Source organism: Phyllobates terribilis, unplaced genomic scaffold (assembly GCF_046119375.1).
Source record: "Phyllobates terribilis strain yellow unplaced genomic scaffold, ASM4611937v1 Scaffold_2__4_contigs__length_985480577, whole genome shotgun sequence".
Classification (NCBI taxonomy): Eukaryota; Metazoa; Chordata; class Amphibia; order Anura; family Dendrobatidae; genus Phyllobates; species Phyllobates terribilis.
This window is the reverse complement of record NW_027362762.1, coordinates 186,373,625-186,400,281: the sequence shown is the minus strand read 5'-3', so window position 1 is coordinate 186,400,281 and position 26,657 is coordinate 186,373,625. Positions and strand designations below refer to the sequence as shown.

Below are 26,657 nucleotides of genomic sequence, written 5' to 3'. Positions count from 1 at the left end.
TGGTATGTGTGGTATCCCTCATCCTGGTATGCATGGTCCCCTCACCCCCCAATCCTGGTATGCATGGTCCCCTCACACCCCCAATCCTGGTATGCATGGTCCCCTCACCCCCCAATCCTGGTATGCATGGTCCCCTCACCCCCCAATCCTGGTATTGGCTCATTGGCTCTCTAAAGAGCGCCAAACATGCAGGGAGGGGACCTGAGTTCCCGCCCGAGCAACCTGGAAATACTCGCCAAGCTCGTCGAGCGCAGTGAGCACGTTCGCTCATCACTATACTACAGTCATGGCCAAAAGTATTGATAATGAGACAAATAGTAATTTTTCCAAAGTTTACTGCTTCATTTTTTGTAATGGCAATTTGCATATACTCCTGAATGTCAAAGAGTGATCAGCTTAACAGCAATTACTGTACTTGCAAAGTCAATATTTGCCCAGAAAATGAACTTTAACCCCCAAAACACATTTCAACATCATTGCAGTCCTGCCTTAAAGGAGCAGCTAACATCGTTTTAGTGATTGATCCATTAACACAGGTGTGGGTGTTGATGAGGACAGGGCTAGCGATCAATCAGTCATGATTAAGTAAGAATGACATCACTGGACACTTTAAAAGGAGGCTGGTTCTTGGTATCATTGCTTCTCTTCAGTTAACCATGGTTATCTCTAAAGAAACACGTGCAGCCATCATTGCACTGCACAAAAATGGCCTAACAGGGAAGAGTATCGCAGCTACAAAGATTGCACCTCAGTCAACAATCTATTGCATCATCAAGAACTTCAAGGAGAGAGCTTCCATTGTTGTCAAAAAGGCTCCAGGGCGCCCAAGAAAGACCAGCAAGCGCCAGGACTGTATCTTAAAACTGTTTCAGCTGCGGGATAAAACTACCAGCAGTGCCGAGCTTGCTCAGGAATGGCAGCAGGCTGGTATGAGTGCTTCTGCATGCACTGTGAGGCGGAGACTCTTTGAGCAAGGGCTGGTTTCAAGGAGGGCAGCAAAGAAGCCACTTCTCTCCAGAAAAAACATCAGGGACCGACTGATATTCTGCAAAAGGTACAGGGAGTGGACTGCTGAGGACTGGGGCAAAGTCATTTTCTCTGATGAATCCCCTTTTCGATTGTTTGGGACATCTGGAAAACAGCTTATTCGGAGAAGAAGAGGTGAGCGCTACCACCAGTCTTGTCTCATGCCAACTGTAAAGCATCCTGAAACCATTCATGTGTGGGGTAGCTTCTCAGCCAAGAGAATCGGCTCACTCACAGTCTTGCCTAAAACCACAGCCATGAATAAAGAATGGTACCAGAATGTCCTCCAAGAGCAACTTCTCCCAACCGTCCAAGAGCAGTTTGGCGCCCAACAATGCCTTTTCCAGCATGATGGAGCACCTTGCCATAAAGCAAAGGTGATAACTAAATGGCTCATGGAACAAAACATAGAGATTTTGGGTCCATGGCCTGGAAACTCCCCAGATCTTAATCCCATTGAGAACTTGTGGTCAATCATCAAGAGACGGGTGGACAAACAAAAACCAACAAATTCTGGCAAAATGCAAGTATTGATTATGCAAGAATGGACTGCTATCAGTCAGGATTTGGTCCAAAAGTTGATTGAGAGCATGCCAGGGAGAATTACAGAGGTCTTGAAGAAGAAGGGGCAACACTGCAAATATTGACTTGCTGCATTAACTCATTCTAACTGTCAATATAACCTATTGGTACTCATAATATGATTGCAATTATATTTCTGTATGTGATATAAACATCAGACAAACACTAATAAAAACCAGAGGCCAGCAGATCATGTGAAAATATAATTTTGGTGTCATTCTCAATACTTTTGGCCATGACTGTAGATATTCTCCAAACTGTTTCAAACTCAGATCTAGCCTGCTGTATCACGTTAGGAACAGAAAAAAAATAGATTTTTTGAATCAGCACAAGCTCTGAATACAGCTATGTTTTTACTTTGAAAACAGCTGAGGTTCAATGCCACTAAGATAGTAGGTGGCTTTTAGCAGAGTGTATCACGTTTGCCACACAAAAAAATCTTTGATGGACTGTGGCTAGCAAGACAAAAAAAATTGATTTTTTTAACTTTGAAAACAGCTGAAGTTCACCGCCACTAACGTAGTAGCTGACGTATAGCAGAGTATATGATGTTTGCCACACAAAAAAATCTTTGGTGGACTCTACCTAGCAAGACAAAAAAATCTATTTTTTTACTTTGAAAACAGCTTAGGTTCACCGCCACTAAGATAGTATGTGGCTTTTAGCAGACTGTATCACGTTTGACACACAAAAATATCTTTGGTGGACCGTGGCTAGCAACAGAAAAAAATATTTGTTTTACTGTGCATAAAGCTGAAGTTCATCCTCCAAAAAAATGATAAACTGCGCTAACTTAACACAGCTTGCACATTAGCAAATAAAAAAAAAGTTTTTTGTGCTCTGCACTGACAAGCTCTGCAGATAGCTGAATTTCAACCCCACAACCCCTTCCGATCATGAATCCGAATGTGTCACATTTGTGTCGAACTTAAGTTTGGAGATCGGATTTCGAACATATTTGCTCATCACTAATTTTTTAGACATATCGGGGGCATGTTAAACAGTTGCTTCAGATATTAAGGGATAACAAATTATATGCCAAACTAGAAAAGTGTGTTTTCGCCATCCAGGAGGTGCAGTTTTTGGGGTACCTGTTTTCATCTGAGGGTTTTCGGATGGATCCGGAGAAGATCCGTGCTGTCTTTGATTGGGACTGTCCTGAGAACCTGAAGGCTTCACAGCATTTTCTGGGCTTTACTAATTTTAATTCGAAATTTATCCAAAATTATTTGGTAATTGTGAAACCCCTCACTGGCATGGCAAGGAAGGAGTCTGAACTTTCTAAATGGTCGGATGCCGCCCTGCAGGCTTTTTCCTCCCTAAAGATTTGTTTTGCCAATGCACCTACACTCAGTCAACCCAATGTTTCCCAATCCTTTATTGTGGAAGGTGATGCGTCGGAGGTGGGGGTTGGGGCTGTGTTGTCTCATGGTTCATCCCCTGGTAAATGGTGTTCATGCGCTTTCTTTTCTAAGAAATTATCTTCGGCTGAGAGAAATTATGACGTGGGTAATAGGGAACTTTTAGCAATTAAATTGGCATTCAAACAATGACAACATTGGTTGGAGAGGGTTGTCCATCCTATTACTGTTATTACAGACCATAAGAACCTGTCATATCTTCAGTCGGCTAAATGTCTCAAGCCAAGGCAAGCTAGTTGGTCCCTGTTTTTAACTAGGTTAAATTTTCTTGTCACTTTCTGTCCAGGGGTCAAAAGGGTCAAGGCTGATGCTCTGTCCCGGAGCTTCCCTGGTGGTGGTGACCATGAGAGCCCTGCCCCGATTTTGCAGAAGTGGGTAGTTATTTCGGCATTGCACCTTGAACTGGAGGGTGAGGTGTTGGAGGCTCAGGGGGACGCTCCTGTCTCCTGCCCTTCAAGAAGGTTATTTGTACCATCTAATCTGCACCGCAAAGTAACTAGGTAACATCACAACTCTGTGCTTGCGGTTCATCCAGGTGGTAAGGCAACTGCGGATCTCCTTTCTTGTCGTTTTTGGTGGCCAGGGTTGCATCGGGATGTGATTGAACACATGTCTGATTGTAGTATTTGCGCGTGTTCTAAAGTATCGCATACCCATCCTTCTGGTACTTTTCTTCCACTACCTATTCCTAGCAGGCCATGGACACACTTGTCCATGGATTTTATTACTGACCTACCGGTATCTGCAGGCAAAACTGTAGTTTTGGTGGTTGTAGATAGGTTTAGTAAAATGGTTCACTTTGTCGCAATAATGGCACTTCCGAATGGCAAAACTCTTGCTCAGGTGTTTATAAGTGAGATCGTGAAGCTTCACAGGGCTCCCTCCAATGCGGTGTCAGATCGGGGGACCCAGTTTGTTTCCCAGTTCTGGAAAGAGTTCTGTTCTCGACTGAGGATGCAACTGTCCTTTTCCTCTGCCTTCCATTCTCAGTCGAATGGGCAGACCGTGCGCATTAACCACAATCTGAAGACTTACCTCAGGTGTTTTGTCTTCAAAAACCAGGAGGATTGGGCATCTTACATACCGCTGACAGAATTTGCCATTAATAATCAGCGCCAAGAATCTACCGGCAGGTCAATGTTCTTTTGTGCATACGGTTTCCATCCACAGTTCTGTACCTTTTAGTGGGGGAGGGGCTTCAGGAGTTCCTGAGGAGAAACGTTTTGCTTCGTTGCTCTCTTCGGTGTGGCATGAGCTTCTGAGTAATTTGAAGATCATGGGAGACAGGTACAAATGTATGGCTGACAGGAAACGCTCACCAGATCCGGACCTGAGTGTAAATGACTTTGTGTGGTTGTCTACCAGGAATATCAAGTTGAAGTTTCCTTCCTGGAAGCTGGGACCTAGATTTATTGGTCCCTATAAAATAACTGCACTCATTAACCCAGCAGCATTTCGTCTTGAGCTACCTCAGGTGCTTAAGATCTATAATGTCTTTCACAAGTCTCTGCAGCAGAAATATGTTAAACCTCTTGAGTCTTCTTCCCTACCACCGCCCCAAATCATGGTTGATGGTAATTTGGAGTTTCAGATTTCGAGGATTGTAGATTTTCATCTTCAGCGTCGTTCCCTACAGTACTTGGTGCACTGGAAGGGTAATTGTCCAGAGGAAAGGATGTGGGTGTCAGTATCAGAGGTGAATGCCCCTAGGTTGGTTTGTGCATTCCACACCTCTTATCCCAAGAAACCTGGTCCTGAGTGTCCGGAGACCACTCGCAGAAGGGGGATGTGACGATACAGAGTAAAATCTTAAAAAGCCAGACGTTTAGATTTGGTAAGCCAAGAGAAGTACACTATTGTGTTTAAATTGACTTGTGAATATATATGTATCTCTGTGGCTGTGGACAGACCAGTATTTTTATATTTGTATAACCCTGAATGCTGAATTCTATTCATTTGGAAACAATCATGTTTACAATACTAATGACAAATTATACTAAAATTCAGCTAGAGGTTTATTTGCAATAGCCCCCGTGATACCAACTATGTAAATGGATTAGCTAAAACAATGATAGCTGAGCCATGTGAGGCATCCTCCATGTGAGGCTGCCCTCTAAAAACCCCTTGACCAGTGGATGTGTATTATAAAAAGGAGACATGCTTCTGTAGGAGTCAGTCTTGGGACAGAGATTCAGAAAGACTTGAGAAGGAGAATGAGAAACATCCTTCAGGAAAGTGGATGGATTGCATGGCATCCAAAGAGACACAGATTTGTATGCTACATGATTCTAGCCTAAGGTACGGCCCTGACTGAAAAGATTCGGATCTGCTCCATTAATCATCAGAGAGACATGGATACATTTTGGGGAGTCCAGGAGACGACGAAGAAGTAATCTGGCTCCATGGACATGCTGTTTTGGGGTTGCTAGGAGGGACCCACCGGTCACTTAGAACCCATGGAGACATTTGGTGTTGCCAGGAGGGACCCGCCGCTCCCCTGGCCCCATGGAAACTCTCGGAGAGGCCAGGTTGGGACCCTCGGGTCTTCTGGCCTTGTACCTCGATGGACTGCTATCTGCCTAAGCTTGCCGCTACCTCCTCTCTGTGGGGACCCGCCAGAAGTGGGGGGCCACTAGTTGAGGTAGCTGACCCTGGAAGTCTCCAAAGTTGCAGCTGCTCGATCCCAGGCGGGCAGAGAAGGAAGGGTGAGAATGTGTAATGTTTTACCATCTTGGGCATTTGCTGGGACTGTTCTGTGTGTTTATTGTTCGCTTTGTGGTACAATAACGTATTGCCATGCTGTTTTACCCTCACCCTGTGTTGTCTGATTAGTGTTACGTCCACGGAAGACCCCGGGTATTCACAGGGTGGTACTGTCACGGGTGTGTCAGGTGTAATAGATCTGGATCAGGCTGTCGAAGGTCACTGCGCTTGGCATTACAGACGCTTTCTTAATCCTTCTGCCTTTAGGACCCAGCTGTGACCTCCCTTCAGCTGCTGATTGACACACCCTTGCTTGGGAGTAAAAACACTCAGTTTGCTCCAGGGAATCACCAGTGATACTTCTATGTACAGTCATGGAGCACTAGCAGTTGGCTAGCGTCTTCTTTGGTGCCCTTGGAGGACAGTTGGCATTACTCCTCTGGTGTCTGATCAAGCTAAGGTTATCCCCTTTGTTTGTCTACCATGTTGTCTTTAGTTTGTAGTGGGGCCTGACCAGTGCTCACCTCTTCTCCTTCCTATCTAGGGCCAAGCTCTAGGGTCATCCAGAGTTTAGGGTCCTGCTCAGCGATAGGTGTGAAACTTATTTAGGAATGGTAGGGTAGGAAGGGTGATATTAGATCTGCCTAGGTGTCTCTACTCCCCCTTTCCCTAGTGTTTGTGTGACATGCAGAAGTAGTGCTTTTGCAGAGTGTGACATGCAGAAGTAGTGCTGGTGCTTTAAAAGTATCCAGCAGCTAGAGGGGTTAACACAGTTCCAGGAAAATGGGAGTGTTTTAGTAGAGCCCCAGGGGGATTGTGGGGAAGTTGTTTACTGTCTGGTGGAGCCAAAGAGAAAGGTGGTGTGTGTGTTCTGCATCTCACAGAAGCGTGCATGCAAGTGAAAAGGATTCAAGACAGGAGTGAAGCTAAGCACAGATCAAGTAGAGTTCCTGAACTAGGAGTGCAGAGTATTGTCAGGCATAAAGATAAGGACTGGAAGAAATGGTGTCACAGCCGTAGAGTGGCCCTGGGCCCCGCACTCTGAGGGGGCCCACCCGGAGCTACGCCAGTGTAACTGCATCCGGCGTGTGCAGTGCACTGCCTGTCAGCCACTATGGGGCCCTTGAGCAGGAGGGGGGCCCCCGGTGCCAGCATCAGGCCCCCCCCGCCCGTCACCGCCACAACTTTACTGATGAGAGAGGGAGCTGTGACGGACGTCTCTGATGTCATCACTTGGTGCCCGGCCCACTGTGCTGAAGATGTGTGCGGGCCGGGCAGCGAGGGAACCAGGAGGAGAGGTGAGTACTGTGTTTATTTTTTGCCGGGGCGGGCAGCATTTTATTACAGCCTCAGCCTATGGAGAGGGGGGGAGAGCATTATACTAAAGACTCTGCCTATGGGGAGGGGGGAGCATTATACTAAATAATCTGCCTATGGGGAGGGGGGAGAGCATTATACTTAAGACTCTGCCTATGGGGAGGGGGGGAGCATTATACTAAAGACTCTGCATATGGGTTAGGGGGTTGCATTATAGTAAAGACTCTGCCTATGGGGGGAGCATTATACTAAAGACTCTGCCTATGGGGAGGGTGGGAAGCATTATACCTCAGACTCTGCCTATAGGGAGGGGGGAGAGCATTATACTAAAAACTCTGCCTATGGGGAGGGGGAGAGCATTATACTACAGACTTTGCCTATGGGGATGGGGGAAGTGTTATACTAAAGACTCTGCCTATGAGGGGGGGAAGCATTATACTACAGACTCTGCTTATGGGGAGGGGGGAAGTGTTATACTAAAGATTCTGCCTATGGGGAGGGGGGAGCATTATACTAAAGACTCTGCCTATGTGGAGGGGGGCAAACATTATACTACAGACTCTGCCTATGGGAAGGGGGGGAGCATTATAGTAAAGACTCTGCCTATGGGGTAGGGGGGAAGCATTATACTAAAGACTCTGCCTATGGGGTAGGGGGTAAGCATTATACTAAAGACTCTGCCTATGGGGAGGGGGGAAAGCATTTTACTAAAGACTCTGTCTATAGGGTAGGGGGGAAGCATTATACTAAATACTCTGCCTATGGGGAGGGGGGAAGCATTATACTAAAGACTCTGCATATGGGTTAGGGGGGAAGAATTATACTAAAGACTCTGCCTATGGGGAGGGGGAGCATTATACTAAAGACTCCGCCTAGGGAGGGGGTGCATTTTACTACAGACTTTGCTCCCCCATGGGGGGTGCATTATACTATATGAAGGACTATGGGGAGTGCATTATACTATATTGAGGACTATCTGGTGCATTACACTATATGTAGGCTATTTATACAGTGTGGGAGATAATGTGGGGTCTTTGCACAGTGTGGGGGCCATCATACAGTGTGGGAGATAATGTGCGGTCTTTGCACAGTGTGGGACCATCATACAGTGTGGGAGATAATGTGGGGTCTTTGTATAGTGTGGGGGCCATCATACAGTGTGGGAGATAATGTGGGGTCTTTGCACAGTGTGGGGGCCATCATACAGTGTTGGAGCCATCGGATTGGAGGCTACTAAGAGGTCAGGGGGGTACTATACAGTGAGGGGGCATTATACTATGTATAGGAGAGCATCATACTGAGCTGTACATGGGGGGGTACTCAGGACATTATAAAATCTTAAGTGGGCACTTATCGTTATAGGGGAACTAAGGTGATTGTGACTGTTTGTTTTACCATCTAGAGGGCACACAGCAGGTGCAGTAATAGGGACACATACAGCAACAGAGGATCAGTATTGGGGTATCAGCAGGATGAGGAGTTTGTGCGGGTTGGGAATAGATGGGGACAGTGCCTGAAATGTAAGGAGTCAAATGTCTCTTTGTTGTGATCTCTGCAGACCTGAGACTCTGAGTCCTGGATGGAGGAGTTGTCGTGTCGGTCTGGGCCAGATGGAAAAGACGGGAAAAGTGAACAATTTAATCAGAAAGAACGCCTCCTGTAAGGTATTATATATAACTGTGCTGTGATCTCTCATATGTTCTGCAGGACTGGCATCTATCAATATATGTCACCATATGGCGGTAGTATCAGTGCTGACCTTTGTATAGAGATTATTTTCAGTAACAGCGCGGTCATCTGCTGAGGTTCTCCTATATCCACTATTAGGGTGCGCCACCATAGCAGTAATCAGGGTTACCTGGTTAGGGGCCCACTAAGAAATTTTGCCCCCCCCCGAACCAAAACCCTAGCTACGCCTCTGTGTCACAGGGATCATCTCCCTCAGCAACCCCCCTCCCTCCTCTATCTCACTGTACTGTAAAGAATGCTGTGTTCTTTAATGTGCCTTTGCATTAGAGCTGTGCTGTCCTGTACTACTGGGAAGACTGTGTACTGCAGTGCTGCTAAGGAAGCTGTACTGTTTGTCACTGGAGCCTGTTGCTCATAAGACTTAACTTGCACTGGCTGTGCAGCTTCTTATTAAATGCTACTGTTTTACCATTTATGAGGACTCTTGTCAAGTGTGTCTGGTCAGCAAGTGAAACAACCTATATGTCTGTGCCTGAGGGTCAATACCCCTGTGTGGCTGAGAGAAGCTGCAGCCTATGGTCGCTCTGAGTAATGGTTCCCCCAGGATTCCAAAGAATTCATGTAACCTGTCTCGCCCCTAGCTGAACCTAGCGGTGTGCATGTAACATTTGGGCTTCCTCCCCCTCTTCCCTTCAAGTTGCACTTAGTCTTTCCCACACCTTGCGTGACAGTTATCCAATGGTATTAGGAACATTGACGTGCTGTGTACATCCAGAGGCAGGTGCTCTGTCATTTGAAGTGATCGGCTCAGAGTTCCTTAGTGTGACACTGGTGTTAATAAATCATGAACCAGAAGCAGCCGGAGGCTCCTTTTTAATTCTAACTATGAAGTTCCTTCTGCTGTATGAATGGACTCTGCATCCATATTGGGTTAGGAGGGTAAATCTGTGCTTTTTATACATTCTTGTTTGGAGAAAATATTTTTTTACATGGAATCTTCTCCATGAAATTCTTGCATAAAGGACAATTCCCAAAAATAATATTACAGCTAGAAATACAGCGTTATACATGGGCCCAGAGCGTTAGGTGGAGGAAGGAAAAACCACAATAGAAACATAACTCAAGCTCAAACTAGACCCTTTAATAAATTCAGACCCAGCTCAGACCCCTTAAATATATAGAGATTTCAGATCAAACCCCACAAAGATTTCAGACCCCAGACAAGACCCAAATTACATAATACAGAACCCAGACTAGACCCTGTAAATATATTAAGTCCTCAGACCTTGAAATAAATATAGGTTCCAGAAAAATCTCCAAAATGAATACAGAGCCCCAACCAAATTCCCAAATAAAATCAGACGCCCAGAGCAGATGCCAAAATTAGCAGCTTTATGATGAAATTTAGTAAAATTATTATTTGTGAATTACATAACATACAAATTTGTAAGACAGCGAGACTCTTGTCATCACACAGGAATATGAGGAACTAGAAGCGCAATAAAAAAGAGCATCTGCACAGAGAGCGGACATTACCACTGACGGTGGCCAAGATGAGGAGCTGGACGCTGTCTCTGCTGCTGTTCTCTGCTGTCACATTACACGGCTGTCTCTCTGAAACTGCAGAGCCTGGGATCAATAATGGAAGATCTATAGGAGACATTATCGACCTCTACAACCAGAAGGAAGGGGTCACATACTTATATAAATCCATGGACCAGATCCTCATTTCTCCACCACAGGTAAAGCACAGATTATAAAGACAATTTCATTGACTGCTTGTTATGTAAATTAGATATTTGCATATGAAGCTCCATTTATGCTGCATTCACATCCAAAGCTGATCCTGGATCCTGCGGGGAAGTTATGTGACAGCTGACGCGCCCCCTGGGACATATTCCTTTTTGAGGGGAATACCCGGCACCGGATCAGATGGGGGGTTGTAGTCTCCGAGCGGCTGTGACCCGGTCCCGTGCCCAGGGCGTCAAGCTCAGGGTTATGTGGCAGTCTTTACTGATGTTATTAAAGTTCGTTGTGTCGACTACGCCACCCGTTGTGATGCGGTCACTGTGGCCGCCGCTGCAGCAGGGTCCGCTGAGGCTGATGGTGGATGCGCAGCTTGGTGGGATAACCCCCAACGGGAGGGGTATAGCCTCAGAGGGGACAGGCGCAGAGGATGGGGGTTGTGGTGGTGCGGTGCAGCCGGTAATGATGACAGACTCGGGTAGTGCAGTTAAGGGTCTTTACTTACTGCAGATGTTCCTGGTCACTCTAGCTCCAAGTGACCTCCCGAGCCGTGCTGCGTCCACCAGGTCCTGGATCCGGCCAACCCCCAAACAAGTCCGGAGCGTGGCCCTGAGCTCTCCCTCTGTCCTTTCTTCAGCCGTCCCCACCAGTGATTCACCTAAGTCCAGCTCCCTCGGGCCTTCTGTTGGGCAACCTTTGGCCTAAGGTTCCCTGACCCTTCCTGTGGTGTGCCTTCAGGGTGAATGTAGTGGGTGACCGTGACAGACGCTGCCCACGGTCTCCGGTCTCTGGCTGGGGAATGTCTTTGCCCCCACCAGCTTGGGTTCCGGTACCCTCTTGCTGACTCCTCACCCGGTGTTCTTATTTGGGTTCTTGGGTCCCTTCTTTGTCCCCCTCTGGGTCTTTCTTCACTCCACTCTCTCTCTCTCCAGGGCTGCTGTTTCCTGCTCTCTGCATCTGACTTGTCCTCTGCAGCTGACTGACTCTCTGCGTCTGACCCTGATTCTAGTTGGTGCCCTCCTTATATATCCCTCTATGTGTGAGCTCAGGTGACCAGCACCCAATGAGCTCCTATCACTACCCAGACTGCTCCCCCTATCTGCCCCTACACTACATGGGATGTTCCTCCCCCCTCCCACTCCAGCCAGGAACAGGCTCGGTCGCACCTGCACATTTCTAAGTGGGAGTGCCGTCGGCCTGCTCCTCTGGAATGGGATGTATGTAGTGCATGCAGTCTATCTGAGCTCAGTTCCACACTCCATCCTTACCCGGGAGTGGAATATCACACCTCTGGGTTGAGGTGCAATACCCCTGTAGCAGCCGAATCCTCAGGGTGCTACATTCCCCCCTGGTAAATCACAGCACGTCCTCGGGCTGCAAAGACAAAAACACCAAAACATACAAATTTTTATAAACATATAAAACATATAAAATATTATATATATATAACTTTTTCATATAGACATCATTATAACATTCTCGTCGTCTCTTTCTTTCTTCCTCCTCTGGTCACCGTGCAACTCGTGACCAGGTAAAGTGCGACAGTCTTTTGATAAGCAGTTTCTCATAAAACCAGTAGGGGGCGCCTTAGGAAGCGCAACTATGTACAGGGAAGTTTTGGCCGTTCTCAGTCCCCGGCCAAGTAAAGGGAATGGGATGGCTGCTCACAGTCCTCAGCCTGGTTTGGGTAGGGGACACACGGGTTAAACTGTTCACTGGTCCCAACGGGGACTAAACTTTAAAGCAGCCACGGTTTCAGCTTACTGTGCCCCGACGGGCAACTATATACAGTCTCTACTCCCGTCCTCAACGACGGCTCCCTCCTGCTCTTTCTTGATATGATGTTTCTTCAGACCCGTCCGGGTCCTCTGGCTCCTCCTCTCTGTACTGCAACTCCTCCTTCGTCAGGCGGTGTACGTGGAGGGCGTAAGGTCCTTTGGCACACTTGTGCCGGGTGAAAGTGACCTCGTCTCCGACGTAGAGGTCACGGCCTTTGTGACCTTCCGGCAGGTGGGACTCGACGTCTCTGCGAGTCACAAAAACGTCACCGCGGTTGTTACGGTCCCGAATAAAGCCCCACCCATGCTGCGGGTTGAACTTTATCACTGTCCCGATGGTGCGGGGACAATGCGCTGCACGGGGGTTCCTCCTAGTCCGGCTCTTCTGCTCCGCGCTCTGGATTTGGGCCTGTTGTTCTCTGACCCGCCTCTCCTCCCGTTCTCTCTTAAACTCTGCCAGCTGTTGACGGCAACACTCTGTACGTTCAGCTGCGGCTGCCCGAGTTTCTCCGGTGAACCCCATCAAATCTTCTCCCGTGGGGTCCCACACGAATTGGGCTTCTGCTAGAGGAGGCGAGACCCAAGCCACGGGCTTCGGAGCCGGGATTAGGGGCTCACACAAGGGCCCTAGTCTTTGCTGCCGCTCCAGCTCAGGGTACCCTTCGGGCCAGATGAAGGGCCGCCCGTCCGGCCATGTGAGCTGGCCGAAGAGGTCCTCCCCCAGGTGTGGCACCCTAGGTATTGCGGGCGCGGGCGCGGTGGTGGTGGCGCCCGGGTTGCCCAGGCCTTGCGGCCAGGCCTGGGGCACCTGGAAGGTGAAGGGCACCGTTAGGACGGCGGCGCCCTGGGCTACCTGGCCTTGCGGCCAGGCCGGAGGCTCCGCGGAGGTAGGGGGCGCTGTTGGTGGTGCGGCGCCCGAGGGTACTAGGCCTTGCGACCAGGCTGGTGGTAATTCCTGCTTTGTCACGCTCCGGGTCGGGGCGCGTGACGTCACAGGGGTCGCTGCGGCGGCTTCCGGTCGGGGCCTAGTCCATGGCGGTGACCTGGCGGCTACGGGCACAGCAGGGGGACTTTCGGGCTCTGCGACGGGGAGCTGGGGCAGGTGAGCGGTGTCACGGCTTGGGGTATAGGCGTCCCCTTTACCTGCCTCCATGCGTTCGGCTCCCTCCTCGGCGCCGTCTCCGGCCTTGGGTCCTCCTGCGCCATCCTCAGAGGCGGTCTGCTTCCTCTTCCAGGGTAGCGTGCTCCGTTGACTGGTCTCTGCTTGCTGGGCCATCTCCCGGCCCCACTCCGCCAGTATCTCGCGCTGTACCCGGGCCATCCTCCTTGCGAGGCCCTCCAGGGCAGTTTGTGCACACTCCCGGTCTCGGGGGAGCTGCGCTAGGATCTCCGCTAGACCTAGCGGGGTTGTGGACTCTAGCAGGCTCCTGACCATCGGGTCGGTGCTGCTCTGCTCGGCTTCCGGCAGGCTCCTGGCCAGCGGGCCGGTGCTGCTCTGCCCTCCTTCCTCGGTCTCTAGCAGACTCCTGGCCAGCGGGCCGGTGCTGTTCTGCTCTCTTTCCATCTCCGGGTGAGCTTTTCTGCTGCTCCTTTCCAGGCTTCCTGCCTCCGGGTGCGCTCGCTCCAGACTGCTCCAGGCGACACCCATCTTTTCTCTTCTCTTTCGTCTCCTCCCACTTAGAGGGCGGTCCCGGGGCAACTCGGTGACTGTCAGCTCCAGGGGGAGTTCTTTCACGCTGACAGACACCTCCAGCATCACAGTCTCTGTTGGTGGGGGCGGTTTCCACTTTTGGCGCCATTTTCTGTCCCGGCCCACGATGGGAGGTGGCCTCTTGCCCTCCTTTGGCACGCCCATAATGGCGTCCGCTGCTCTTCCAAGGCGGGAAATCTGCGGTTTTGGCGGGAAGCGTCGCCCAGTGGCGGGAAACTCTGCAGATGGCGGGAACAAGCTGGAAATGGCGGACAATCGGCGGGAAACGACTGGTGATGGAGTCCGATGGCGTGGACCCTCCGGAACCGGCAGGAGTCTTCTTTCTAAGGTAAACTTGCACTTTTCTTCAGGCACGCAGTACCCGGGTGTTGCGGGCACGTAATCCTGCCGACTACGCCAAAGTTGACGCGCCCCCTGGGACATATTCCTTTTTGAGGGGAATACCCGGCACCGGATCAGATGGGGGGTTGTAGTCTCCGAGCGGCTGTGACCCGGTCCCGTGCCCAGGGCGTCAAGCTCAGGGTTATGTGGCAGTCTTTACTGATGTTATTAAAGTTCGTTGTGTCGACTACGCCACCCGTTGTGATGCGGTCACTGTGGCCGCCGCTGCAGCAGGGTCCGCTGAGGCTGATGGTGGATGCGCAGCTTGGTGGGATAACCCCCAACGGGAGGGGTATAGCCTCAGAGGGGACAGGCGCAGAGGATGGGGGTTGTGGTGGTGCGGTGCAGCCGGTAATGATGACAGACTCGGGTAGTGCAGTTAAGGGTCTTTACTTACTGCAGATGTTCCTGGTCACTCTAGCTCCAAGTGACCTCCCGAGCCGTGCTGCGTCCACCAGGTCCTGGATCCGGCCAACCCCCAAACAAGTCCGGAGCGTGGCCCTGAGCTCTCCCTCTGTCCTTTCTTCAGCCGTCCCCACCAGTGATTCACCTAAGTCCAGCTCCCTCGGGCCTTCTGTTGGGCAACCTTTGGCCTAAGGTTCCCTGACCCTTCCTGTGGTGTGCCTTCAGGGTGAATGTAGTGGGTGACCGTGACAGACGCTGCCCACGGTCTCCGGTCTCTGGCTGGGGAATGTCTTTGCCCCCACCAGCTTGGGTTCCGGTACCCTCTTGCTGACTCCTCACCCGGTGTTCTTATTTGGGTTCTTGGGTCCCTTCTTTGTCCCCCTCTGGGTCTTTCTTCACTCCACTCTCTCTCTCTCCAGGGCTGCTGTTTCCTGCTCTCTGCATCTGACTTGTCCTCTGCAGCTGACTGACTCTCTGCGTCTGACCCTGATTCTAGTTGGTGCCCTCCTTATATATCCCTCTATGTGTGAGCTCAGGTGACCAGCACCCAATGAGCTCCTATCACTACCCAGACTGCTCCCCCTATCTGCCCCTACACTACATGGGATGTTCCTCCCCCCTCCCACTCCAGCCAGGAACAGGCTCGGTCGCACCTGCACATTTCTAAGTGGGAGTGCCGTCGGCCTGCTCCTCTGGAATGGGATGTATGTAGTGCATGCAGTCTATCTGAGCTCAGTTCCACACTCCATCCTTACCCGGGAGTGGAATATCACACCTCTGGGTTGAGGTGCAATACCCCTGTAGCAGCCGAATCCTCAGGGTGCTACAACAGCTGAGCCCTGGATGTGTAACTATCACCTGAGCACTAACAATGCACTCCTGTCTGATGAGAGGAAACCAGAGGAATTGTCACTGCAGCTTTGTATGTGACTGGAGTAAACGTTTTTATATTTGTAACTATACAATTTATGTCTTTTCCCCTTTTTTTCTTTTCTTTCAAAAGGAGGATGAAAACCCAAATAGAAAATCTTTCACCATTAAAGAGACGATGTGCCTGAAATCTGAGAATCTGGATTTATCGCAATGTGATTTCAAGGTGGACGGAGTAAGTAAGGGAAATAGTGAAAAAATACATAACTGTAATAAAAGACTTCTTTAATGGAGAAAGCTAATCATAATGTCTGACTCTGTGCTCAGTAATAAACTACAATATACTAAGGCAACATTTCCTGCAGCGTATGTGTCCAGGAATACACCACACCCGATGCGTGTTTTGCAATGAAATGCTTCATTCAGGGGTCAATATATACACTGCTCAAAAAAATAAAGGGAACACTTAAACAACAAAATATAACTCCAAGTACATCAAACTTCTGTGAAATCAAACTGTTCACTTAGGAAGCAACACTGATTGACAATCAATTTCACATGCTGTTGTGCAAATGGAATAGACAATAGATGGAAATTATTGGCAATTATCAAGACACCCTCAATAAAGGAGTGGTTCTGCAGGTGGGGACCACAGATCACATCTCAGTACCAATGCTTTCTGGCTGATGTTTTGGTCACTTTTGAATGTTGGTTGTGCTTTTACACTTGTGGTAGCATGAGACAGACTCTATAACCCACAGAAGTTGCTCAGGTAGTGCAGCTCATCCAGGATGGCACATAAATGCAAGCTGTGGCAAGAAGGTTTGCTGTATCTGTCAGCGTAGTGTCCAGAGGTTGGAGGCGCTACCAGGAGACAGGCCAGTACACCAGGAGACGTGGAGGGGGCCATAGGAGGGCAACAACCCAGTAGCAGGACCGCTACCTCCGCCTTTGTGCAAGGAGGAACAGGAGGAGCACTGCCAGAGCCCTGCAAAATGACCTCCAGCAGGCCACAAATGTGCATGTGTCTGCACAAACGGTTAGAAACCGACTCCATGAGGGTGGTATGAGGACCCGACATCCACAGATGGGGGTTGTGCTCACAGTCCAACACCGTGCAGGACGCTTGGCATTGGCCACAGAACACCAGGATTGGCAAAGTCGCCACTGGCGCCCTGTGCTCTTCACACATGAAAGCAGGGTCACACTGAGCACATGTGACAGACATGACAGAGTCTGGAGACGCCACGGAGAATGATCTGCTGACTGCAAAATCCTTCAGCATGACCGGTTTGGCAGTGGGTCAGTAATGGTGTGGTGTGGCATTTCTTTGGAGAGCCGCACAGCCCTCCATGTGCTCGCCAGAGGTAGCCTGACTGCCATTAGGTACCGAGATCCTCAGACCCCTTGTGAGACCATATGCTAGTGCGGCTGGCCCTGGGTTCCTCCTAATGCAGGACAATGCCAGACCTCATGTGGCTGGAGTGTGTCAGCAGTTCCTGCAAGATGAAGGCATTGAAGCTATGGACTGGCCCGCCCGTTCCCCAGACCTGAATCTGATTGAGCACATCTGGGACATCATGTCTCGCTCCATCCACCAACGTCACGTTGCACCACAGACTGGCCAGGAGTTGGCGGATGCTTTAGTCCAGGTCTGGAAGGAGATCCCACAGGAGACCATCCACAACCTCATCAGGAGCATGCCCAGGCATTGTAGGGAGGTCATACAGGCACGTGGAGGCCACACACAATACTAAGTCTCATTGTGTCTTGTTTTAAGGACATTACATCAAAGTTGGATCAGCCTGTAGTGTGTTTTTCCACTTTAATTTTGGGGGTGACTCCAAATCCAGGCCTCCATTGGTTAATAAATTTGATTTCCATTGATGATTTTTGTGTGATTTTGTTGTCAGCACATTCAACTTTGTACAGAACAAAGTATTCAATGAGAATATTTCATTCATTCAGATCTAGGATGTGTTATTTGAGTGTTCCCTTTATTTTTTTGAGCAGTGTATATATATATATATATATATATATATATATATATATATATATATATATATATTATATGTATATGATCCAGTGTGGTTCTGATTATAATATGCCTGGCTGGATAAGGTAATGTGCAGACAGAGTTTTTTGAGACAATCAAAATCAAATTGGAAACTGCTTCAGGAAACACTCCTTATTTAGGGAGTTTTTGGAAGAGTTTTTCTCTCCCTGAAAAGCCTTTGCAGCTTTCTGATAGGAGAGTTTTTAGTTTAAAGCATTTTTCATCAGGAGTTGCTTCAAAGAAATGACCTGCATGTTCTTTTTTTTCTGTGCAGACTTTTTTTTGAAAATGTGAAAGGAAAAAAAAACATTCCAAGCACAATATATGAACATGAAAGTGGTATTACTATAGAAATGAACAGGAAGAGTTTTTCAAGTGGTTATTTTAGGCATTTTTTCAGGAGTTTTTTTTGAAGCAGACACACTAAAACAACTTTGTGTGCACATATCCAAATGCAATATTTACACATTGTGTTCCCAATATTACTTTTTATTTTATTTTGTTGTAATTTTCCAAAGCCACAATGATTTTATTGTGTGTTTGGAAAGTCATGGTAAAAAATGAATTAGGAATGCAGTGTGTGAGAATGTTAAGAGGGCAGAGAGACCCCCCAATGAACAATAAAAATATCGAACAAGGCCAGCACTCCTATAGGATATAATTAACGCACAAGTGCACATATGCCATGGCAAAAATATAGGCATATATACAAACACTATGTGACAGTACCCTGCACTTAATGAATACAGGAATTCCACTATTGTTACACCTTGGGCCATGCATCTGTACTATTCACCCATTTTTCCCAGAGCCAAGCTAGATCCTATCTCTGTCCCAGAATGGCTCTTCTGGAGGTACATTAAGGGATCCATTTGAATCACATTTTTGGGGGGGGTTAGCTGGAAGCCCTGATGCATAACTCAGGGCACAGCAAAGGAACAATGTGAACAAAGCCTTATATTGTTTTCAGGACTGAAATGAAACATTAATTTGTAAACTTTTGGTTCTTGATTAATGTGATTGGCAGATGATATTTCCCATATCTGTTTTGCAGGATGTGAAGATTTGTGCTCTGGATCTGAGTGATGAGGGCCCTGAGGACATAATGTGTATACGTCAGACAAAGGTAACACAGCATTAAAAGTGAATAACTCCTGTCATGTTCTCCTGCATTTTTTGTTGGTTTTTCAGATGGCCCCATAGCTGTAGATTCATGCACCATGATCTACAGAAGACCTAGTAGAAGACACAGCGAAGTTCTCTACTTTGTTGCTTCTTCTACACTTTCCAGTTTGTTTCTTTTTGTTGGTCTCCTCCATCTCTCATCATTCTCCTCTACATATTGTTTCAGAGAAAAACTCATAATTATTGGTTTCTGGCAGGAATGTCAGGTTTCATACTTCTGCCGTTTTAAGGGGTAAGGTTTCTCCTTGTGGAGAGCACCAAGTTGACATAGGAAGACCAGTTACCAATGCTCCATTAGGAAATTAAATATGCAAATAGTCTCTTCAGAGAGAAAAAGGACAGGAACACCTATTGGATGTAGCAATCCTAAAAGTCAACATTAACCCTTTAAAGAGCCTTGCCACATGACTTAAGAGAAGAAGCCAAACCAGAAACAACATATGCTGACACAAGTTTCCGGCTTTTTGCTCCTTGTCAGTGCCAAGCAGGGGAACTGATTTGGCAGGATGAGATTGGCTCTAAGGGGTAACATTATTCCTTGTGGAAAGTGACAAGTTGGTGTAGGGAGACTCATATTTCTAGAGAATGTGAGGAGACCAGACCTATTTTGAGCTCACTGGAAAGGGTCTAAGATTACCCTGAAATCAATCCTGTCCAATATTAAGTGAGCCGTAATGTTACATGGATGGGATCTAGTCGCTTACACGCTATCACTGCATTTCTCTAATACAAGGCTGGAGAAGGAAGATGATTCACTGTGTCTCTTATGGACAAGTGTGTTTCTGCAAGAAGAAGCAGGATCCAGGATCTGCAGGACCTGTAACTGCACTTTATAAATCAGGAATTTTGATACAACACAAGTGACAGGGAATTAAGGGAGACTTGTGGAGCATGTGCATGGAGGGGGTGTTAAAATATTCTATAAATGGAGATATGAGGATGGAACATCCATGGGAGCTAACATAACAAACAAAGCTCTACTATAATCAACATGACTAACTAATGAAAAGCAAAAATAAAAGTAACTAGTAAAAGGAAAGGAAGGAAACGTGGACTCTTCTCTGTTCTCTTATTTCTGTGTCTTATGTTCTTCATTGTTATTCTGTTCCCTTCCAGGACATCCGTCTGAAGAGGTCTAGTAGAAAACCATGCACGAAGCGGCCATGTCGGCCGAAGCTAACGGGGGGTTTTACTCTTATAGGGAGGCCGGCTAAGAACCAAAATAGAGCTCAAATTGTCCAGACTGTGTGAAGATCTCCGTTCATTCCTACAATCAGTCATGCTATTGCGGCCTTATATTTCAGTAATAAGCTGTTACTTCTTATTATGAGACAGATATTATACAATGTAGCAGTGAATTATTCCTAAAGGCCAAGAGATACAAAGTTGCAAATAAACTTAGAAGCAGAAAATATTTCTTCTTTTCTTTATGAAAAGTGATGATGACAATGTTAAGGGTATGTGCACACGATGCAGAAATGAAGCAGAAAATTTCTGCATCATTTCTGCATCTCCCTGGCAGAAAAAACGCATGCAGATTGTGCATGCGTTTTTCCTGCAGAATACATGCGGATCCACATGCAGATTCACATGCGTTTCCGCATGCAGATTGACAAGCGCTTTCCAGGCGATGTTAGCATCACCTGGAAAGTGCTTGATAACTAGGTCACACTGTATAAATCCATGCAAACAGCATGGATTTATACAGTGTGAACCGAGAGAGTGTATATACTTACCTCCGATGGCCCGCGCTGTCCTGCTCACTCCGTTCTCCCGGCTGCCGGCAACTTTGAATTGAAAGACCTGCCGACGTCAGCGTCACGTGACCCGTCACATGACTCTGACGTCACCGCAGGTCCTACAACTCACTGCAAGTGCCGGGAACCAAGCGGGAGCGCAGCGCGGGCTGACAGATGGTAAGAATACATTTATTTTTTATTTTATTCTTCTTTTTACAGCTTTTTCAATGGTACCTGGGTGTGGATGAGACTCTCCTCTCCTCCACACCCGGGTACCATCCGCACATTAGAACGCACCAATTACGCAAGTACAAATGCTGTCTTGCGGAATTGGCGCGTTCTAATGCAAGTCAATGGCGGCGAAATCGCCGCGTTTCCGCAAAATTAATTGACATGCTGCGGATTTTTGACCGCAGCGTTAACGCTGCGGAAAAATCCGCATCATGGGCACAGCACATGCGGATTTCCATTGGGGAACATTGCTGCCCTTCTACCATGCGTTTTTCATGCGTTTCCGCGGCGTTTACGCAACTGCAAAAACGCCGCGGAAACGCATGAAATACGCATCGTGTGAACACAGCCTAAGAAGAGGATGAATGATGATGGTATATATGAGGGGTGATGATAAGGATGATGGTAATGTTGATGGTGAGAAGGGGGAAGATGATTACAGCCATAATAAAGGGGAATGATGATAATAAATTTGGGAGATGATAAGGATAATTATTATAAAGGAGATAAAAGTGACAATGATCATTGATGCTTATGAGGTACAGGAGAAATGATGATGGTAAAGAGAAGGATGATGAAAGCTATGATAATAGGTGATGTTTTAATAGTACATGATAAAATTATGAAGATCATCAAGAGAAAGTAAAGAAAAAAATATGTCTAATGGATAATGGTAAGAAGAACGATGATGCTGATGAGGAGATAATATAAATAAGGACATTGGTGGCAATGACGTAGAGGAGGAGAATAAAAGATGATGCTATATATTGGGATGATAATAAGAATAATGATTCTGGAGAGGATGGTGGCAATGATGCTTAGAAGATGAAGGACAATAATGAATAATGATCATGACTAGTGATGAGCGAATGTGCTCGCCACTACTCGGTACTCGCCCGAGCATCATGGTGCTCGAAAAGCTCGGCGAGTATTTCTGGGTTGCTCGGGCGGGAACTCAGGTCCCCTCCCTGCAAGATTGGTGCTCTTTAGAGAGTCAATGAACATGCAGGGATTGCCTGCCATGCACTGTAATGCCGTAGCCATGTTGGTTGTGGGCATTACAGGGATTGGCTGGCCGCACAGCGTCATCAGGTGTATATCACACCTGGCGCCGCCATGCTCGTCACAGTCACTCCGGAATCAGGCAGTGTAGGGAGAGCTGCTGCTGAGCTAGGGAGAGATTTGCTTGTGTATTAGGTAGTGTAGGGAGAAAAAACATACATTACACATATCCATCTTAACAAAGAGTCCTTTTGAGGACTAACTAATCCATCTGCAGAGCTATCAGGCAGGCAGTGTATATAGGCAAGCAGGCAGTGTATATAGCAGACTGCAGTGCACATAGCACAAGAGGCTCCATTCCAGTTCTGTCAGCTGCTGCTGTTAGATATTTCTGGAAATAGGCCCAGGTCTCAGGGGCCAAGAATAATCCTCATTATTTGCTTAAAAAGCAATCCAGAGAACACGTTTTTTCTGCGCCATTTGCTTGTTGGCATTGCAGAATACAGCCAGGTCCTTTCCATATTACAGCTCTGAAAATCCATCTATTTAAAACTGTTTTCTCCGTCACATGGATCACATATACGTTTTCAGAAAATACTGCCATTTCTGGCCTCCATTAAAAAATTTTTCAGTGTGTCAGCAAAGTTTTTGACACTGGTTTGCAGTTCAAAACAGTTACCTACAGGCCAAGTATTTAAAACTGTGTTTTCTCCATCACACGGATTACATATACGTTGTCAGAAAATACTGCCATTTCTGGCCTCCATTAAAAAATTTTTCAGTGTGTCAGCAAAGTTTTTGACACTGGTTTGTTGTTCAAAACAGTTACCTACAGGCCAGGTATTTAAAACTGTTTTTTCTCCGTCACACGGATTACATATACGTTTTCAGAAAATACTGCCATTTCTGGCCTCCATTAAAAACTTCTTACAGTGTGTCAGTGAAGCAATTCACAGCAGTTTGCTGGTCAAACTACTTACCTACAGGCTAGGTATTTAAAACTCTGTTTTCTCCGCCACACGGATTACATAAAAATTCGCTCCAAACTCAGTCATTTGTAGTGAGCATGGAAGATACTGTCATCCATTTAAAATGGGCAAGGCACGTGGCAAGGGACGGGGAACTGGATGTGATGGTAATGGTGCATGCAGAGGCCGAGGACAAGGCCGTGGGCAAGCCGAAATTGTGCCACAACAAACACTCACATCTTCTCGCCTGACCTTTCTGTCTCAATTTTTAAGGGACCTCAGCACACCACTATTGAACCTAGAGCAGTGTTAAAAGGTGGTTGGTTGGATAGCGGATAATGCTTCCAGTCACTTAGCCACCACCACCACCACCCTGTCTTCCACACGGTCAAGTATCAGTAGCCGTGAGTCTGGACCGCATATTCCTCACCCTGATCCTCCTTCCTCCCACCACGCCGAGTACCCAGAGACAACTGATCCCACACTTGGATTCTCTGAAGAGCTGTTCACTTTTCCATTTATAGATTCGAGCCTCTCGCCAGGTCCACTTGAAGCGGGGCAAGAGGAGATCGCGTGTAGAGATGCCCAAATATTTGAGCAGCCATGTTCACACGAAGGCGACGGTGGGAAAGTGTCACAAGAGGTGGACGATGATGAGACACAATTGACAGAAAGTCAGGAGGAGGACCAGGGTGCGGAAGTGGAAGACGAGGTGGTGGATGATATAGTAACTGACTTAACCTGGCAGGATGACATGCAGAGCGAGGACAGCAGCACACAGGGGGAGGGAGGCAGAGCACCCCAACAGGCAGGAGGAAGCAGTGTGGTGGCCACAGACAGAAGGCAGGCAACCGTTCCCCGTAACACCAACACAAAGGAAGTTGCCAGTACAACTGTTAGGTCTTCCCGAGTCTGGTTGTTTTTTAAAGACTCTGCCGATAACCCCAAAAAGGCCATTTGCAACACCTGCCAGGCCAGCATCAGCAGGGGTGGCAAAACGACCAGCCTGACCACCACCAACATGATCAGGCACATGGCAACAAAGCACCCGACTTTGTGGGCCGAATCCCAGGGTCCAGGAACAGTGTCTGAGGGTGGCACCATTGCTTCTTCCGCTGTTGTGCATGCAAGCCAATCGCCTGTCCATAGTGCATGCGAAGATGCCTCCTGCCCTGCACCTGTCATTGCACACTCTGAAGTAGCAGCATCAGGAAGCACGTCCATGTCCTTGTCCCAGCCGCAACGTTCAGTTGTCCATACCCCAGTCCTTGGCTGCATATTTTCGCTTGCGTTCCAACGCCCCACAGGCCACACTACTAAATTCTCACATTTCACGACTGCTTGTGCTCAAAATGTTGCCTTTTAGGCTCGTGAAGACGGAAGCATTCCGCAACCTGATGGCGGCAGCTGTCCCTCGGTACTCGGTCCCCATCTGCCACTATTTCTCCCGGTGTGCCGTCCCTGCATTATACAAGCACGTGTCCCAAAACATTAGCCGTGCTCTCAACAACGCAGTTATTGGTAAAGTCCACCTAACCAAGGACACGTGGACAAGTGCTTGTGGGCAGGGACGGTACATCTTGCTGACGGCACACTGGGTTAACATAGCGTAAGCCGGGAATCAGTCGGACCTTGGGACAGAACATGTCCTCCCGACGCCAAGGATTGCAGGCCCTAGGTCAATTAGGGTTGCACCCATGGTCTACAGCTCCTGCACCTCATCCTCCTCAGCCTCCTCCTCCTCTTCAGCCTCCATATCCGAAATGACCACATCAGTCACAAGCTGGAAGCACTGCAGCACTGCCTCGGCCAAGGGGCAACAGGCTGTGCTGAAGCTAATATGCTTAGGTGAAAAACAGCAAAATGCTGAAGAGTTGTGGACAGCTCTGAAAGAGCAGGCAGATCTGTGGCTCACACCGCTGAACCTACAGCCAGGCATGGTCGTGTGTGACAATGGCCAGAACCTGGTGGTGGCTCTGAGGCGAAACGAGCTCATACACGTACCATGCCTGGCCCATGTGCTTAACCTCGTGGTTCAGCGGTTTCTCAAATCCTACCCGGAGATGCCGGATCAGCTTGTTAAAGTACGCCGCCTGTGTGTCCATTTTTGAAAGTCTGCTACAGCTTCCGCCGCCCTTGCAGTGTTTCAGCAGCGTTTGCAGCTTCCGGCTCACAGACTGGTGTGTGATGTCACCACGCATTGGAACTCTACACTGCAAATGTTTGGAAGGATTTGTGAGCAGAAGAGGGCAGTTGTTGAGTACCAGCATCAACAAGGCCATCAGTATTCAATTCAGACTCCACACATAAGACTTCAGGAGTGGACATGGATGTCAGACATATGTACCATCCTCCAAAACTTTGAGGACTCCACCAAGATGGTGAGCAGCGATGATGCCATAATTAGCGTCACCATCCCGCTTCTCTATCTTCTGAAACGCTCTCTGCTCACAATCAAAGAGGATGCATTGCAGGCGGAGCACGATGAGATGGAGCAAGGAACCATAGGAACCATACAGGGTGATTACACACAGCCAAGCCTCATCTCATCCCAACGTGGATTGGGTGACAATGAGGAAGAGGAGGAGGAAGGACAGGAGCTAGTTTCATGCGCTATAGAAGGTACTACATGCACAGCTGTCATACCGTCTGTTCAGCGTGGATGGCCAGAGGACAGAGAGGAAGAGGAGGAGGAGGAGAGCATGGTCAGTCATCCTCTTGGTGAGGACACGGAAGTCTTGCATGTTAGTAGTCTGGCATGCATGGCCGAGTTTATGTTACGCTGCCTTTCCCATGACCCTCGCGTTCTCAAAATTTTGGGTGACAGTCAATACTGGTTGGTGACACTTCTAGACCCACGCTACAAGGAGAACTTTTTATCTCTTATTCCTGAGGCGAATAGGTGTACAAAAATGGGGCTGTGCCAGAAAGCCCTTGTTGTGGAACTATTAAAAAAATTTACATCTGAAAACGCTGGCCGCAGAGGGCACACTTTGTTGGACAACCAAGGAGTACAGGCGAGAGAGACAACGTCAATCCAGCAGAGGCAGGGTAACACTGTCAAAGTTCTGGGAGAGTTTTCTCAGACCCTCACATCGGACAGGCCCTGAGGCGCGGGGTACTCTCACAAGGAGTGCCAAGTTCGGGAAGATGCTGAGAGAGTACCTTGCCGACCGTACCAACGTCCTCCGTGATTCCGCTGTGCCTTATAATTATTGGGTATCCAAGCTGGATACGTGGAATGAACTGGCTCTCTATGCCTTGAATGTCTTCGCCTGCCCTGCTGCCAGCGTTTTATCAGAGCGGGTTTTTAGTGCTGCTGGTGGAAATTATAACTGATAAGCGCATCCGCCTGTCAACTGAAAATGCTGACAGGCTGACTCTTATCAAAATGAACAAGGGCTGGATTGGGCCAGACTTCTCAACACCACCGAATGATAGCAGCGTAACAAACTCAAATCCAGGGTCTTTTCTTGGGAGGTGTATTCCCATGCACCTTTTCACACCTACACATGGGTATACGCTTCCTGATTTTGGCTATTTGCTCTTGTCCTTCTCCTTCTCCACCACCATTTCACCAGGGTGACCGTGGTCCGTGATGCAACACCCACCTAATTTTTTTAAAGGGTGTTTATGATGCCCGTAAAAAAATTTTTTTTATACAGTATGTTCATGTATACTCCCCAGGGGTAAATGTTTGTCAGCCCATACACTTAGTGCATGGACATTACAAGTATAGGAGGCCCGCTCCTTTCTAATGGGAACATTTTTTATGAGGCCCTCCTCCATGTCTCTTCCAAGGGGCATTGAAGTGCCTCCAAATTTTTGGCAGCCCTTGCATTCACTG

At 48.0% G+C, this 26,657-nt stretch overlaps 1 protein-coding gene across 1 annotated transcript; it reads left to right on the top strand.

Annotated features, from left to right (window-relative positions):
* Positions 1–10,211: 10,211 nt before the first annotated feature.
* On the top strand, positions 10,212–20,286 carry LOC141201340 (cathelicidin-1-like). Its single transcript, XM_073663367.1, has 4 exons — positions 10,212–10,480; positions 15,763–15,864; positions 18,740–18,811; positions 19,987–20,286. Exons 1-4 carry the CDS (start codon positions 10,292–10,294, stop codon positions 20,119–20,121), a joined length of 498 nt encoding a protein of 165 aa, XP_073519468.1. The 5' UTR covers positions 10,212–10,291; the 3' UTR covers positions 20,122–20,286.
* Positions 20,287–26,657: the final 6,371 nt, after the last annotated feature.